Raw genomic sequence first — 17,306 nt, forward strand, 5'->3', positions numbered from 1 at the left:
TTAATTGACTTGTTAGTCTGACTTCTTGCAAATGGAGTACACTTATATCAGAGTTCTTCATAGATGCGTTTAAGCAATTAAAAGTAATTTAAAAATGCTGTAATAGGTGGTTTGGGGAGGTTAAGATTCTTACACATCTAAAAGTTAATTTAAGATTTTGTATTTTCTTTTTATTCATATTTTTTGTTGCCAATTCTGTGTGTGTATTTTTATTTTTAGTTAACTGCTTGTGTTCATGCGTCAGCTGCATTGTTATATCCAATGTATTGGCAGCACATTTACATCCCAGTGCTTCCTCCACATCTTCTGGACTACTGCTGGTAAGACAGCTAACCTGTTATCCCCATTTCTGAGATTCTTGCCCGTCTTGTAATTCTAACTGGTGAAAACATTAAGTACTTATGTGACTAAATATACAGGACGCAGTTTATGAAAGCACTTAAGCCGATGCTTAAATGATGACTTGAATAGAGATATTCCAGCATGCCTTTACATGGTGATTGAATTGGTACCTTGAGTTACAGGGCTGATTACTACCAGTGCAGCATTTAGAATCGTGTTTATAATAACTGTTCCCGTTTTATTGTCAGAGAATACGTTCAGTAGTTTAAATGTGGCTCTGTTACGGTTTTCTTTTATCTGGCGTTTATTTTAACATGAGATAAATGATACTGATAGAAGCATTCAGAAAAAAACTGATCAGTTTTTCCAAAATCAAACGTTAGTAGGCATCAATGTTTCCTTTAGGTCTCTACAATGGTTTAATATTCGTATTTTAGAGTCAGCCAGGTTCTGGATCCTATCCAACACCTTCCTGAAAGAGTTCAAAAATCTCCTTGTCAGTGTAAGAATTCTGCTTCTCCTCATGTGTTTCTGCTTATATGACAGACTTCATGATTTTGCCGAATTTTTAAGTTGAACAAGAAAGAATTGATTCTTGAGTCATTTCTGATCCTTCAAGGGATGATGTTTCCACATGCCTGTGTTTTAAGATTTCAGGCTAAAAAGAGATCTCCTTTCTTTTATTCATAGTAGTGCCAGTGATACCAAATGAGAGATTCCATTAAAACATCTGAAATGGGAGTATCCATCCCTGGAGACTTTCACTTTAACTAGGCCCTATGGATCTATGGTGGAAAAATGAACCATTTAAATCCATTGTAGAGACCAGGAATTGTTATTGTATGTAAAAACAGAGGCCAAGTCAGATGCCTACCAACCTAAGTCTATGCTTCTGTTACTAATGTTTTTCTTCACAGAAATAAATTACACTTGTGTATTTGCTGGACATCGTCTTGGTTTGTTGTTGTGTTTTTTTGGTTTTTTTTTCTGGAACCTATAAATATTGATGTTCCATTGAAATCCACTCAGTCTATTGAACTTCTTGTTTTCAAAGAAATTCTCATTATGTTTCCTTAAGTCACTTTGATAGTTTTTCCTCAAGTTTACAGTGTTTGCCCATGGTATAGCTTTTTCTGTGATAGTTCCTGTACTTCATAAGTATATTATTTATTGTTTTTAAAAAGAAATCAAATATTCTTCTCCCACTCCTCCCTTTACTTTCAACTACAGCTAAGCCTTTCATCTTTAATGATAGTTTTCTTTTGAAGAAACTCTGTCCTAATTGTTTTTCCTCCTAGCTTTGATAAAATGCACCAAGATGGGGGTAGAGCTTGGATGTATTTGTTTAGTTTTTGTATTACTTGAGCTTACAGAAGCTTTGCAATTTCTTCAGTATCATCCATAAATGCTGTTCTCAGAAGGTAGATCAACACCTTTATTCAAGCTGTGCCCTGCAGAGTGCATCCTCAATACTAGAAGGCTTTTTTTTATTTCCCCTCCGAAGCGCAGATAATGTTTCCAGAAATAATAATGTTAGATGCTGTACACAGCTTCTTGTGATGATGATAATAGTTGAGATTCTAGGTCATTATGGCTTGACCTGGGAATTTTTTTTACTCATTAAAAAGAAGCATGGAGTTTCTTAACCTTGTAAAACTCATTTATATCTCTTTTTCTTTTTCACAGTAGTACAACAGAGTGGGGGGAAAAAAAAAGTTTCCCTTTTTTAGAGATGTTCAAATGGAAACATAAAGTTCATGAAAGGCAGTGCACAACTGATGAGTTTATCACAGTAACTATAATTCAGATCTTTTAACTCAGATTTTTGTTCATTTACATTTCTCTGTCTGCTCATGTTTGATTTGAGTGATTCTTTTGTTAGACAGGTTGCAGTAGTGTGATAAAAACACATAAAATACTTAGCTTTCCTCATGTTTTGGTGTATTAATAGTGAATAAATATTTTTCTCGTAGGTGTATAATATATCAAGTTAGAAAACCTTGATGAATTCATAAGGCCAAAGTTTATACTAGGCCAGACCTAGTATATTAATAAATTATATTTAATTTTAATTCATATATTATTTTACATTTAATAAAAAAATTAATAAAATAGTTTTCTAGGGTTTTTTTGTATTTTCATTTTTGATAGAGCAAAGTTCTTTTTACAAAAGTGCCTTTTTTCCTTTTAGCTTAACAAGCATTTCAAGCAACTACATCGTCACTGCTTCACTTGGAGTTTGTTGGGATGTCTCCTATGAACTCACACTTTCTTAGCGGTGTTCTGAAATGATATTCAAATAAATGAAGGAGGGGATGGTCAGTTTGATAATTTTGCTCATTCCAAGGGAGTAAGACCACTTTTAAAGAAAGATAAAATACATTTAAATCTACTAGTTTAAATATAGACCCTGATCCTGCAACTTTTCTTTGTGTGGTAATCATCCAACGTGTTTTGAGAGAAATCTAGTAATTTTTTTTAATGATTTGGACCATATATCTTCAAAATTTCATAAAGATAAATGATATAAATGATGTGAGGCTTAGAATTTGATAAATTACATAAACTGCTCAGCTTGTACATTTTGCAGGCATGAAAAAAGAAAAATGTATCTTTGAGGAAAAAGGATCTATATTAAAAAAAATTTATTTAAATTCTTCCACTTGCTTTTTTAATCAAAAAGCCTCTTAGTTTCTATCGGGCAACCTGATATAGAGACTGGTTTTAGACATAATGTAGCGAATGGTCCAAACGCAGCAGTACTCAGCATCCGTGCAGACTGTAATGCTCTCGGGAGTGCCCGCGTTATGAGTACTGGCAAGGTCCAGCGTGGGAACATACCGTGTATTTCTTTACTTCAGGATGGTTTTTTTCCCCTGCGTAGCTTATCTTGGCCTCAAATTCCATTATGAGGACTCCAAAGTGAGAATCGGAGCAACTATCCAAAAAAGAAGAGATATTAAATTTCTTTTGCTAAAAGACAGCAAAATATTAGGCAGTGAAAGTAATTTTTGTTTTAGCTCTAGCAGGAAGAAAATGCAGCAGAGTTCCTAAAAAAAACCAAAACAAACCAAAACAAAAAAAAAAAAAAAAAAAAAATTGAATGTTCTGATTATTTTTTTAAAACTTTATTTCTTTTCTACATTTAAATAAACAAAAAGGTGTTGTTGCACTCAGGAGTAGGTGGCTGGCTTTCAAGAAAGCTTTTACAAAAATTAAGTTTGAGCATTTATATAGTAATTATATTTGGATAAAATTAATTTTTGTAAAGGAGAAAGCTAATTTCATCAAATTTCTATGTAGTTTCTTGGCAAACAAAGTCACTGATAAAAGGATGTATGACAGTTTTGTCTGTGGATGGTAAAGCATCTGTTCTACTGATGCTCTGCTAAGAATATAATGTAATTAGAAAATTCAAGTTACAATTGCAACATGTCTTTTTATGAGATTTGGTCTCTTCTGAATTGGGATGTACACACGCCTGTTTTCGTGAGAATGGGACAATTATTTTCCAATTAACTTGCATGTTTTGCATAACATAGTAATTATTTTAGACAACGATGTTGTAGATTAATAACGTTTTTGGTAATAGCATGCATAGGCAAAAGAAAAACTATATTGCAGCTCGCAGTAGTAACATAGTAAGCAATTTCATGTACATATTACAAATCTCTGGTGTTAAGACTTCAGAATCCAGCAGTAATAAAATTCATTCTTTGCTGAAAATGATCAAATTGACTTTCCATACCTGCAGTTTTTATTTCATGCATTTCCAAGCTGTGTTGATCTAATTAGCTTTGTACCTCTATTCTGTTAACTTCTCAAAATTGAAATGATGTAGCTGTTGCTTTGTTCTATAGAAAAGAGCTACACGCTACCCTTTTCAATGACAGATTTATTAATGGAGCAAATCATCAGCTATTTTAAGTCAGTGCAGGCCTGGTGAAGCTGCTAGAACAGTGTCGGTGTACAAGAAAACAAGTGTGCATAAAAAGCATACGTAATATAGTGCTTGTTTTCACCGTAGTTTCTCCAGTTTGTGTTATTTGTAACGCTAAGATAACTCTGATGTGGTGAACCTGAAGATCTATTTTGCTGCATATTCAGCAGAAGAATCCTCAGTCCTGTGTCAGTCACAGTCATTCTCATTGACTTGGTTAAATATTTTACATAGTATAAAGCACTCTTAAAATTGTATTTAAAGCTGTCCGATTCCTCGCTGAATATATACGCGTGTCTGCTCTGGAGGGACACCCATTTATGATTCTCTGTAACTTGAGTCAATCCACAAAGGCGTAAATGCCTTGGCCTGGATGAAGTCATCAGGAGGTACTCAAATTTTTCAGAATTGGGCTAAGAAAAAGGTCTGTGGGGATGTAGGGGTCTCCATTTCCCCTTTTGAAAGTCCGGTTGCTTAGAAGTCTTAAGCCATGACAGTTTGCAGTTTCAGCAAACCCTTGTTTTGATAGTATGAACGTGATGGCAGCTTGTTTTGGCCTCAGTCAGTCTGGGTTTTGGGTGGTTGATTGTTTTTGGGTTTTGTTGTTGTTGGTTTTTGGGGATGGGGGTGTTTTGGTGGGCATCAATCCTCTCCTGTGGGAGACAGTTAATGAGAGCAATTGGCTGATCCATAGCGTGTACTGATTTTTCTAAAACTGGCTGCAGCTGCAGGCAGGTAAGAATTGCTACCTTTGCTCCCGGAGTTGGGACCAAATTGATGTGGCCACGTGAACTGATGTGGTGGAGCCTCTCCCTGGGCCTCAGGAAGTCAGTCGCCAATCAGTCAGTGACAGTGGCTCAAATCTGGGACTGAATTAATAAAATGGGAGAAATTACTGTATGTTAGCTATCTGTGTAACTTCGTATAAGTCATGTTACCTGCCATTTATTTTTTCAGAGATTATTTTTATTTAGTTTTTCTCTCTGCTCCCTTAGTATTTTTTTTCCCGCTGAGCTGCTGAAACCAGCCTATCGCTCGCTTCTCTGGAGTGAATATTTTTAGTAGTCTTGCAGTACCCAAAAGTGTGATGCTGTTTTTTTCCTTCAGCGCTGGATACTGAGTATATTCTTTGTCAGATGTTGCCAGAACACATTCACTAGAGAAAGAAACAGAAGATAATAGGAAACCACAATTAAATTAGCCTCACTAATTCAGTTTCTTGCTTGTGTACTGCAGGAGCTCTCACTCTAGAGAGGCTTTGTATGGAAATTTGTTTTATTTTGAGAACGTAGTTCCTTGTCTTATTCAAATTGGAAATGAGAATTTTACTATCTTGAGTTAAATTGAATATTATACAGCTTACAGAGTGCACAGAGGAAGGGTTTCAGAAGCCCATTCAGAACCAAAACTGGCATTAATGATGTTTGCGTTGCAGTGGAATGATGCTAACTGGTACCATATTCTCCAGAATGGTGTTCTAAAACCATTGTAATTCTAGAGACAGACCACTTTTGGAACATCCACTAGGCTAGCTCTGCCATATAGTATGGGTGGTTATTGAAACTAGGTATGGTATCTAGTTAGCAAGCCTTACAGGTCTTCTCGATCGTACTTCCACAGTTAGGAACAGAGCCCTTTGTCTTTACTGGAGAGTAAAAAAAATAAAATAAAATTTCCTTTGTCTAGTAAAAAATTCAGTAGCAACTGTGTACATTTAATACAGGCTTAAACAGTGAATGTTAACTGAGGAGTGTACGTGCCAAGATTTTAAATATTTTTTGCTCCACAAATATTGTGGTAGTTTGTACTTCGAACAATAATTTGGTCTTTTGCACTTTTTTTCTTCAGTGCACCAATGCCTTATCTGATTGGCGTCCACTTAAGCTTAATAGAGGTAAGTCTACTATACGCTTTGGAATAATTTTAATGGCAATGCTTCAGGAATAATCCGTTTTTTAGTGTACAGAATTACAAAGTTTAAGCTTCTGATGCTTTACAAAGTAAAAATGTCCCTCTTTGTAATCTTACTTTTGAAATCATGATGCAGCACTTACGTGTCTCCATAAAGCATGGAGACATGTAAGTGCTACATCATGATTTTTTTCTGTGTCTGTTTAATATCTCAATGATAGCTTTTTTTCCGCCTTTTCTAGTGTTTCAGCAACAGATTTTCCCAATAATAAGAACAGTTAAAGTTTATTGTGGAGTCACCATCAATCAGAATTAGCATCACTCTGATTTCCCAGATAATTTACGTTCCTGTCCCACTGAAAATCTGTCTCTAACATTCATCCCATAACGTTCATAACTATTAATTTTAGAAATGGGTATTTTTTACCAAAACCCAAGAGGTAGTCTTTTCAGATTTAAACATACAACAGAACAATAGAACTCACCTAAGTGGTAAGTAATAGCTGGGTCATAAATAGCTTTGCCTCTTTCCATAACCATTTGATGACACCATTAAGCCCACATGTGTAGTCCAATTATCATGCAGAGTAGATAATTGATTTAGGAAGTTTATTTGATTTACGCTTCTGCTGAGGCAGTTTCTAAGAATCAGTTCACATTTGCTAAGCTGATGAGGTGGGTTCTCCTTCAGTCTGAGCCACTAGCACTTTTGTGTTTCCAAAACAGAGCCTTGTCTTATGTACTGTCATATTAACTCTAGGCATAGCTTTCTGTTCTCTTAAATCGCGTTCTTATGATCTGCATACATTGATTGTAATATCTTGGTTAGTATCTTTTTCCTTATCCCATCAGAAAATAATGTAACAGAAAGGCTTGCTCCGAAAAAGAAGTCACTCAGTTCCTTATGGAATTACTTTCTGGACCGCAGAAGGAGGACCATATAGGAAAGAGTTCTATCATTTTTTCCTGTGTCATTGTTTAACCCCAGCTGACAACTAGGAGCACACAGCCGTTCACTCACTTCCCCCCACCCACAGTAGGGTAGGGAGAAGAGGGAGAAACAGGGGGAACCCCCCCCCCCCCACACCTTGGGGGTTGAGATGAAGACAGTTTAATAGAACAGTAATGGAAGAGGAAAAAAATAATAATGGTAAAAAAAAATGTACACCACAAAGTGATGCAACACAAATTGCTGTCACCACCCAATGATCGATTGCCCAGCCTGTCCAACGCAGCGATCACAGATCCTTGCCGCCCGGCCAGCCCCCATTTATACGCTGAGCATGATGTCTATGGTATGGAATATTCCCTTGGCCAATTTCCATCTCTGCTCCCTCTCAGCTTCTATGGGAAGCTGAAAAGGTCCTTGACTTACTCTAAACATTACTTAGCAACAACTAAAACAATATGTGTTATCAACATTATTCCCACACTAAATCCAAAACGCAGCAGCTACTAGAAAGAAAATTACCTCTATCCCAGCTGAAACCAGGACATCCTGAAAGGAACAAATTATTTAATTCTTAGCTGCTAGTCAAGTTCATTGATGAAAGATTGTTTCATCCATTCTTCTGTAACACTAGTAGATATCATGTACTTGGGATTTACATAAATCTGCAAATAATTACATAGTTTTCTCTGTTTTTCATCTGATTATGTGATTAACATCCTATCTTTTGCAAATACGAGAGAATGAACTGTTATTATAGATATGTGTAGTTCTTATATTTTTAACGGTCTTTTGTGTAATGCATTTCAAGAATGCATTTCTTGACTATGCTTGTTACTTCAGAGATTATTAGTATAACCTTACTGTTTGATGAAGAGGAATTGTTTTTAACTGCTACCCTGAATCCTGCACCTAATTCACAAATCCTAGATCTAAAGCTCAAAATGTTGTCTTTGCCATTTTTGTCCTTTGTAAAATCCTTGTTTCTAATCCCGCGCATTATAATAAAAACGTACTTCAGGAGAATGCCATAGTAAAATGCTTTTCCACTATATTATTTTTTTTTTCCTCTTAACAGAGAGTAAAAAATAGATCACTGGAGGATGTGGTTTTGCTAAATGTTGACGCAAACACTCTAGAAACCCCTTTTAATGACCTGAACAACCTACCTAGCGAAGTGGTGAGTCTTACAGATATTTCATTCTTTCTTTCTTATACAGATGCTTGAATTACTAGTAGTTATTTTTGCTTGGTTTTGCTAACTGCTGTAAAAGGAATAAGGGGGTGAAAAGCAGCAAGTGCAGACCCCTATATTTGAGATTTTTACCTTTTTGACAGTTGCGGAGATGTTGAATGGAACATCGTATTCCTTATTGTAAAAGTAGGATCATAATTATAAAGCTAGCTGCATTCATTAGGCATAGCTGCTTTAAACGCAAGAGTCTCTTCATCTCATCTTAATCATTATATTACAAAGTAGGCATTTCTGTCTGCCTAGTGGCATGTCTTGCAAAAGAACGAGAGAGTTTTTGAAGGCAAAAAGAAGAAGGGGGCCAATTATCGGCTTCTGCTTCCCTGCCACCTGCCAGCGCTTTCCTTTTAATTAATGATCTGATGGCACTGGTCAATATAATAAGAAATGCTTGTACAGTTGGGGTCAGAAAATTCAGGCTTTGATCTTCTTCAACTTTCTGAAACATTTATTTGTTTTCTCTAAATTATTTCAGTTTTATTTTAATCTCTTCTATCCTGCTGAGGGCTGCGTGAATGAAAACCTATACTGTTTGTCATTTGCTTTGGCAGAGCAAAGACTGCTTACTTAGAATTCTATTTGTAAATTAAACTGCAAACCCAGTTTGTCATAAAAGACATCTGATCCTTTTGAAATGACGAAAACTGTCTTTTGTCTGTAAAGGATGATAAATTAAGTGCCAGTTCTTTCTGGACTTTGATCTTGCAGAGGGTGTCCCCCGCCTTTTTTTTTTTTTTTTTCTTATTGCCTATAGGGGAACATATTCTGTATATCATTTTAAATAGTCACAAAATTCACTTACTTTGGTTTTCCCAGTAGAGCTCTAAAAGAATATCATTGTGAAACCACTGTTTTGATTATTTAGTTATAGATGCTCAAGCTATCACAAATGGTTGTCAGCACAAAGAATTTTATATCAAAATGTGAAATCAAAGAGTTACATTTTCTGAAATTGTAAATCATAAAAACAAACTGTCTTAATCAAAGTAAGGCACTGCAGTGACATACTATGTCTTTTGTTTTTGTTGGTGATTTGTATATATCTGGTACAATAGAAATCAAACTCTTGATGATTATATTAATGCCAGTTCCCTTTGATTTTAATGATGTTAAAATCTAGACTATTTATAGCTCGTCTGGTCAGTTTTATTTTGACTCAGTATCATCTATAGTTCAGAAATGTAGATGACATTTTGTGATTTTTATGTTAGTGCATGAAAAAGTAGACACACACACACACGTACACGTATATCCAGTAATTTTGACTGTACCCTATCATTCAAGAGTATAACAAGTTAGGTAAAGAGTGAGTCATTTAATGGTGTGTCAGTAATTTTAACTGACCTTGCATTCAGTGAATCAGGTTAAGGTTATAATGTCACGGAGGTACATACCTCTTGTCAAATAATAGGTAGATGTAGAATTGAGAATTAGGCATTGTGTTGCATAAGATACTGGAGTTGTAGCTAGGGGTCCTTCAAACAGGAAAAATGGCTCTTTCTGCAATGAGAGACACTTCTCGTGTATTTTACGGATGCATATCAAAATGATCTCTAAATGAGTAGGCTAGCATGAAATAAATAGGGATGCAGATCTTCATACTTCTAGAAGTGTATTCTCCCCCAGGATATATGTGTTTTACTATTATTAATGTTAATGAAGGTTATCAAAGTGTACAGACTATGCGGTAGGCTTAAAATATTTCATTCCGTATCTAATACAAAGCAAAACAGAACAACTATGTTTTGTGCAAAGTATACTTGCAGAATTTGAGGGCTTTCTAACGAAGCTTTTAATTTGAATATTCCCATTTCTTCCTCTGCTTCAATCTGTAAAGCACTTTAATTAAAACGATTTAATGGAAAACATACACAATTATAGTTGGAAAACCTGGTAACAAAAGGCACAGACAACGTCCGTGTTTGGCTCATAAAATGACAAAATGCTTGTCTGCCTCTTGCATTCATGAGGGGCAGTGCAACTGCTAACACTTGGTGAAAAAGTGTAAGACATAGGAATGTAGAGTCAAAATGGTTAGACTTAAAACATTAAAGCAAATGTCAAAGGTATTTACATACGTGAAGCATTTTAAGCTATACAAATAAACCTCATAAGCATACGTAGAAAGGTACTAAAACTTCTGATGAAAAAATATAATGAGTACCTCTGAAGGGTGTTAATATAGGATGAAGAACTGAAAATATAAAAGAAACTCTAGCCTTACTATCCCTTTCAAAATTGATTCCAGGTTGGCTAACAGGCTAACAAAACAAATGCCGTATTTTCAAAGAGTTTTCTAAAACTGTTTCTTGTGTCCGAAGGAAATGGAGTAATTATTTTCTTGATCAATAAGCCTGATGATGTCCTGGCAGCATAGGTATTTAATAGTTTACCCGTGTATAAGTAATATGTCTATGAAAATGCTCTGATTGTGATTTTTTTTCATGATAAATTTAAGATTGAAAAAACATTATTATATGGCATTGTCTAATAAACTGTATAATAAATTAACTGAGATTTAAAGGCATTTTTACATCATTCACTTAAGCATTTAAATTATAGTTACAGGCTAGGTGACTTTCTATGCATGTGAACTCTATTATTCTGTCGGACTGACCAGTGGTCTTGACTGTGCAAAGGTCAGTGGTCACAGTTGTCCTGAATTACCAGTCCTTTTTTCATGCGGACCCTCTGCTGCGTTGCATGCTGTAATCTTCTTAATGGCTTCATTCCAATATTCACACATAATATTTTAGATTTATTGACTGTTAGAAATACTACCATGCCAGTAGCAGTTCCGCTACTCCTAAGGTATTTAAAATTGGAAAAATAAATCAGTGCAAGACTTTCAGGAATCCTTTGTTTTCTTAGAGGGGGGAAAACCTCCCTCTTTTTCCTCTCTTCTGACAAGAACACTTGTTTTTGAATTTCATCATTTCACTGTGAATTTGTCTATTATTTTTTAATTAAAAAAAATGAAAATAAGTAGCCACTTCTGTGGGAGTAACTCTCCCAATACAATAATACTTAGCTCACCACTTCAACAGCATAAGACGTTAGACAAAGAACATTTGTGATATATAAAAATTAGCAGAGACTGTAGACACAAATTTATAAACTTTGGGCCTGATCCTGCAATAGCTACTTGCAGTTAAGTGAGAAGACGACTACTCCTTTGCTTAAATTTTAACGCGTTCAAAAAAAGCTTGGAGAATTGAGGGCATCACATTTAGCAACCAAGTCTTACTGACTTTTCATAGACTAAGCAGAACTTACTTAAAAATATGATCTTCAGAAAACAATAGGATTTATAGGTTTTTAGCATCTTTTGTGGTCGTTAAATATCATTGACCATAAAAATCTACAGAGCTGTTGAAAGATGCATAGCCTTTGTAGCGTGTGGTGCTACACATTATGGTGCGATACAGAATCTAAATGGGTTTTTAGAGTTTTAGTTTTGAGATTCCTTAAGTCGCAAGATTTTAACACTGTAAATTGGGTGTGTAAACATTACTGTTCTAAAAGTAGCATTTGAGAAGCAGGCTGTAATTCACATAGAAAATTGAACGGGTACCTTATAAAACAATTACTTGGAGTGCAAATTATTTCTGAAAATACAATGATTAGTAGTATTATAAAGAAGTTATGGTCAATGTGTAACAGTGCAACTAAAAAGATTTTTTTAAAAAATTTAAGTAATTTATTAAGTAATTTATTTAATTTATTAAGTTTTCCCAACAGAAACTAGCCAAAAATATTACTAATATATTTTAGAAACTCAGAGCAGTCACCAGTGTTTGCAGTGTTATGAGGCAACTATTTATTTTGAATAAGTCTTAGAGTTGAGATTCTGTTGAACCTTGATATGGTTTTAGAAGCTATAGAATGTGAGATTGAAGAGTACAACTAGTTTTGAAAACATTTGCATTTAGTAGTTGTTTTCATATAAAGAAGTATTTGTGATAAAATTTGGAGGGCTGAGATGCCCAAATCCTCCGTGTGTAGACAATATCAAGTATGTAGAAGCCCTTTCATTAACAAGACTGATTTAAACCATATCAGATTCCATTTTGTGGTTTTGTTCTCTCACTTTCTCACTGCTGAGAGTGGTCTTACTTCTGTAGTGACATGATTTGATGGGGAACACTGAAAAATAGTTTAAAGCATAGCAACTGTCACTGGTCCCAGATAAATACCCAGATATCTTTTTTTCAGAGATCTAGTAGTTTTTGGGAATGCCAGTGCATGGCTCTGCATTTCTCAGGCAACAAATGTTTTGAATACTTCTATATGTGCTTAAATTTAGACGCGTGCTTAACTTTTTGCAGGAGCAAAGGCCTTGATTAATAGTTACATCATTTTATTCATTTATTTTTTAACTTCATGTGCAGTTCTATTCTTCTACTTACATGAATATTGAAGAGATATTAGTCATGTTTTGTTTCTGATCAGATAGTTATAGTTTAGGAATCTTAGAACATAAGGTGACTATTTTAAAAAATAATACTTTTTTTTTAATGTCCAGCACAATATGTTTCTACGTTTTAGATACACTTACTTACATATGAAAGAAAAATCACATATCAATCTCATGACTTTCTACATCTCTGAAAAAGTGTCCTATTGATTTAAATCTTCCTGAAGCTCTGCTTGCTCTTCATTGGTAGTGTTTAGCAGTCCAATGAAGTCACCTTCCTATGAGAAGCCGTTGCTAGGAGAAGATAAAACCAGTTTGCTTCTAGTGTAAATTAATAATACCATTTCTGAAACGGATCACTAGTGGCTTCCAGAAATAAATTTTAACAGCATTCTAACCCCTGTGGTTGGTTTGTTTGCAGTTATTTATTTTTAAACTTTAAGACATGCGAAGAAGGGTAAAAAAAAAGTTTGGCATTCTTAATCATAGACAGATAGAAGGATTAAAGCACAGATGAGGAAAAGATTTTGATGAAAATGCTGCTTGGTATTTTTTTTGGCCTGGTGCCACAAGTGTGGATTGTCTTTGAAATTTTAAGAGCTATTAATGATGTCACCCAATGGGGTCTCACACTTCCTTGGGTTTAGGTTCACGGATCTAAGCAATCACAATCCTGCTGTGCACCAAGTCCTCCTCAGTAGTTCAAAGCACTCAGTTTCTTATCTTACCTACTGTATTGACTATAATAACTACTTTGTCACGCTATCTTTGATTAAACTGGGGAACTGGGAGAATTTGCCAGCAACCTACCCAATTGTGCAGCTTGGGTTTGCCGTCACTCGGTGGTGGGATAAGCCCCGAGAAAGCACTGTCCCTCTGCATGCATATTTGCCGACCTCAGCTTGAAGGGAACTTAGGCAGGTCTCAGGGGCGCTTGAGGAGCGTTTCAGCCAGGGCTCCGGTTGTGACAATTGGGAAATCAGGGTCATGGCGTACATTATCTCTGCAGGCTTTTTCTAAAGAGCACTGTGCTCCTAGTACTTCTGCAGAATAATCTAATAGAGCTCTTCCTGCCTTTTAGCATAGCCTCCTGAGAGAAGCAGAAGGTGGAAGAACTTTCTTTGAACTCCAGCACATTCTTTTTGAGGCTAGAACTCCTTCCGGGATAGCAGCGCAAAAAAAATGTGTGTCTCACTACACATTTTTTGTTCTGGAGAACCTGCCTTCAAACTGCCAGCCCATTGGGATGTTCTTAATATCGTTGAACTAATAACGTACCAATACTACAGTGAAGCGGGAGATTTGTTGCTTTCTATTGTTCTTTTTAACACATTTTTGCCTGAAGCATCCTGTTTATTGATTCATGTTAGGGTACACAGGGCCTGCCAGAACTGAGAAAATCAGAAAATACCATTTTTCCCTCACATCCCCCACTTTGTCCTCTAATTCCTCTGCTCTACGTCATCTTTACTCCGTTATTCTCTGACCCTGCCTTATTGTCTGCCATTATTTCCCCGAACTCATGACATACAATTTAGAAGAACCTAGATGTAAAAGAATGTAGAGAATTTTCTACCTTTCCCGTCCCTTATGTTTTGAAGATGCTTCGTCGGTCATGACAGAGACAACATTTTAAGGTTGACAGTTCTTTTTTCGACCTCATGTTACTACTTTTGTTTTAGTGAAATTGAGCTAAGGTTGATGGGCGCATTTCCCTTATACAAAGGATATATATGTTTATTTCCCCTGGAATGAAATTAACTTTATTTTTAATAACTTAAATGATTTAATGATTATACAGTACAGGAAAAAAAAAACAACCAACAAACCCACCCCCCCACCCCCAAAAAAACCCCAAAAAGCCCCCAAAACAAAACTAAAAACCCCAAACCAAACCATGCATTCATTTTTTTTTTTTCAACCTTGAATTGCTTAACTGGTTTTTGTACTCAGACTTACAGGTTTTTTTTTTTTTTTTTTCTTTTGAGGAAAAAACGTAAATGAGCCTTGGTGTATTCTTTCCATGGGCTAAACGAATCAAGCTCTAAACTTTTATCTAGATCTATGGAGCTTGGATATAAATTGAAAAGATCACAGCTATGGGGAAAAGACCTATACTGTAAAGGCCTTTCTGCATAGATTATGAACATCATAACTCAATAATTTTTTTCTTCAAAACTATAGTTATAATTGGACCCAATGGGGGTCTCTCTCTTTGATCAGATCACAGTAACTGTGACTTTACACTGGAAAATGTCACTACAGTGAAGGTTTATCACCTGTAGAGCTGGTCTTTTCTCTGATGCCATGTTCAGTTCTCATTAGCATTATTCAAAGTTTAGTTGTTAATTAGGTTGACACTTCAATTACAATCATCTTCTACAAGAGCAGTCAGGACTGCTTGCATAAAGAAATGAAAAGATACTCATTCTTGCATATATTTCTGTGAGAGTGAAAGCTGTTTTGGTGATAGTTTATGTTTATAATGTTCTGTTTAAAGAGTAACTCTGTTATTTTGTATAGTTTTTAGTGACTTAAATATTGCTTTATTGGTTATATTGCAATACAAAGGGATATAGAAACATGTATTCAACGTAATTGGAGTTGACTTAGTTCTCCAGATGTCCGTCACGTTGAAACTGAGGAGACTATAGACTATAACTGGGTGTAATTCTACATCTCTAAAGAATACTGTAATAATTCCACAATAATATGATTTTTTCCAAAGTATTTCCAAGTAAGCATCATCTAAATTAGTATTTCTAATTTTTTTTCCAATTCTGTATAATCAGCGATTGCTGTTTGCCAAGTAAGAAAAGACCTCCTTCAAAACAAACAAAAGTTAAGCACTAAGATAAGAATGGTCTTGTGGTGTGTTTTTGTTTTTTTTTAAACTACAGGTGCCTTGTAAGTATTATTCTTTGTTTCCTCTTGCATATGTTTTATCTTCTAGGACAATGTATCACCAAATTTACACAAACTTTTCTCAACTATTTGACAGGGGTAGCAGCTACTCCCATGGTATTGTGAGTAGCATGAGAAATCATGTAAGATAGTAATTTGCCTTAAAAAAAATAAAAATCCTTAAGACTGAATAATAAGTTACCATTAAGAGTCCTTAAAAATAAACCTTCATAGCATAAATAAAAAATACTCAACTGTCTTCATTCAAAACAAGTAGGTACATGTTATGATTGAGCAAAAAAATTGTGCAGGAAACTGGCTCACATGCAGTTTACTGTAAAATAATTAAGCTTATTTATGTCAAGAGGCCTTGGGAAAAAAAGAGAGCATAAACCAATTTGCATTAGCACTCGACCATCATCCCCTGCTTTCATTTCAATTAACAGACCAGCAGGTGCTCTTTGCAGTTAAAAAGATAAGCTATCAAGGAGGAGGATGAATTTTTGGCTGACCTGTAGACACCATGGTTTGCCTGCTGATTGGGTTCATACCTCGCTGTACCAATTTCTGAGGTGTTAATTTAACTGTTCCACTCTGTCGTGCAGGTCTCGGCCTTGAAAAATAAACTGAAAAAGCAGTCTACAGCTACGGGTGATGGAGTAGCCAAGGCCTTTCTTCGGGCACAGGCAGCACTGTTTGGATCCTACAGAGATGCACTAAGATACAAACCAGTAAGGCGGCGGCTTCTTTTTTTTTTTTTTTTTTTCCTTAATTTGTAAGAGCACAGTCACATTCTTTGCAAGGATGCTTTATCTCAGTCTGAAACATTTCAAAGAAAATGTTTTAAATCTTACTCTATGCTAAGGTTATGTTGTCAATTTAGAAGACGCTCCCACCTCCTGACGCTGAGTTGTACTGAAAAATAAATACTCATCCAAAGTCAGCTATTGTTTTCCTTTGTATCGCTTTCATAATTTATTTAGTATAAAATTAGATTGGATTAACGAAGCTACTTACACACAGGTCACCTGATTTAATGTGGTGAAGAGCCGAAGAGCCTGTGCCTTTCAGACTCCGTCATTTTCAGAGACTTTGCTGTGTTTGAGGCCAGAAGACTTTTATTTCCTAGCAGAAGCTAGCTATGAGTCAAATGTGCATCTCTTCTATTACACGCTTATCTTGATTCCACTGAGAAGTTAGGAGAAATGAAAACCCATTTCTTCCCATCAGAACTTCAGAATTTGTATTTCTGACGTTTTGCTGGCACTCAGTAGATTAATGTGTTACGGACTTTCATCCTTTCTAGTTTGAGGGTGTCACATATCGAGCCTGTTAGAGATAAAATAATTTGCCAGAAACAATTCGGAGATTAATTTCATCTGTCAGTCCAGATTCTTTTCCTATGATATTTGCAAACTACTGATAGTAGTTCTGTTTGATAAAATGCATTGAGATGACATTGGCTGAATCAGATTCTGACGTTATGATGTTTGGTGGTCTAATGGAGTCAGATAAATATTGAGATTTGATAGGAGAAAATCATCCTTGATGGAGGTGTCAAGTTTTTAAAACTGGTGGGTGTGTGGGTGCA

The 17,306-nt window shown here is 35.5% G+C and overlaps 1 protein-coding gene across 2 annotated transcripts in view; it reads left to right on the forward strand.

The window, feature by feature from the left end:
- The window catches only part of DENND1B (DENN domain containing 1B), a 164,769-nt gene that overhangs the window by 100,245 nt on the left and 47,218 nt on the right, over positions 1-17,306 (forward strand). For both annotated transcript variants that reach the window (XM_063344729.1, XM_063344730.1), the window contains 4 exons: positions 220-320; positions 6,131-6,176; positions 8,221-8,322; positions 16,321-16,446. In XM_063344729.1, coding sequence (XP_063200799.1) covers positions 220-320; positions 6,131-6,176; positions 8,221-8,322; positions 16,321-16,446 — 375 coding nt within the window. The remainder of the gene's footprint in view (positions 1-219; positions 321-6,130; positions 6,177-8,220; positions 8,323-16,320; positions 16,447-17,306) is intronic.

This window comes from Chroicocephalus ridibundus, chromosome 8 (assembly GCF_963924245.1).
Source record: "Chroicocephalus ridibundus chromosome 8, bChrRid1.1, whole genome shotgun sequence".
Lineage (NCBI taxonomy): Eukaryota > Metazoa > Chordata > Aves > Charadriiformes > Laridae > Chroicocephalus > Chroicocephalus ridibundus.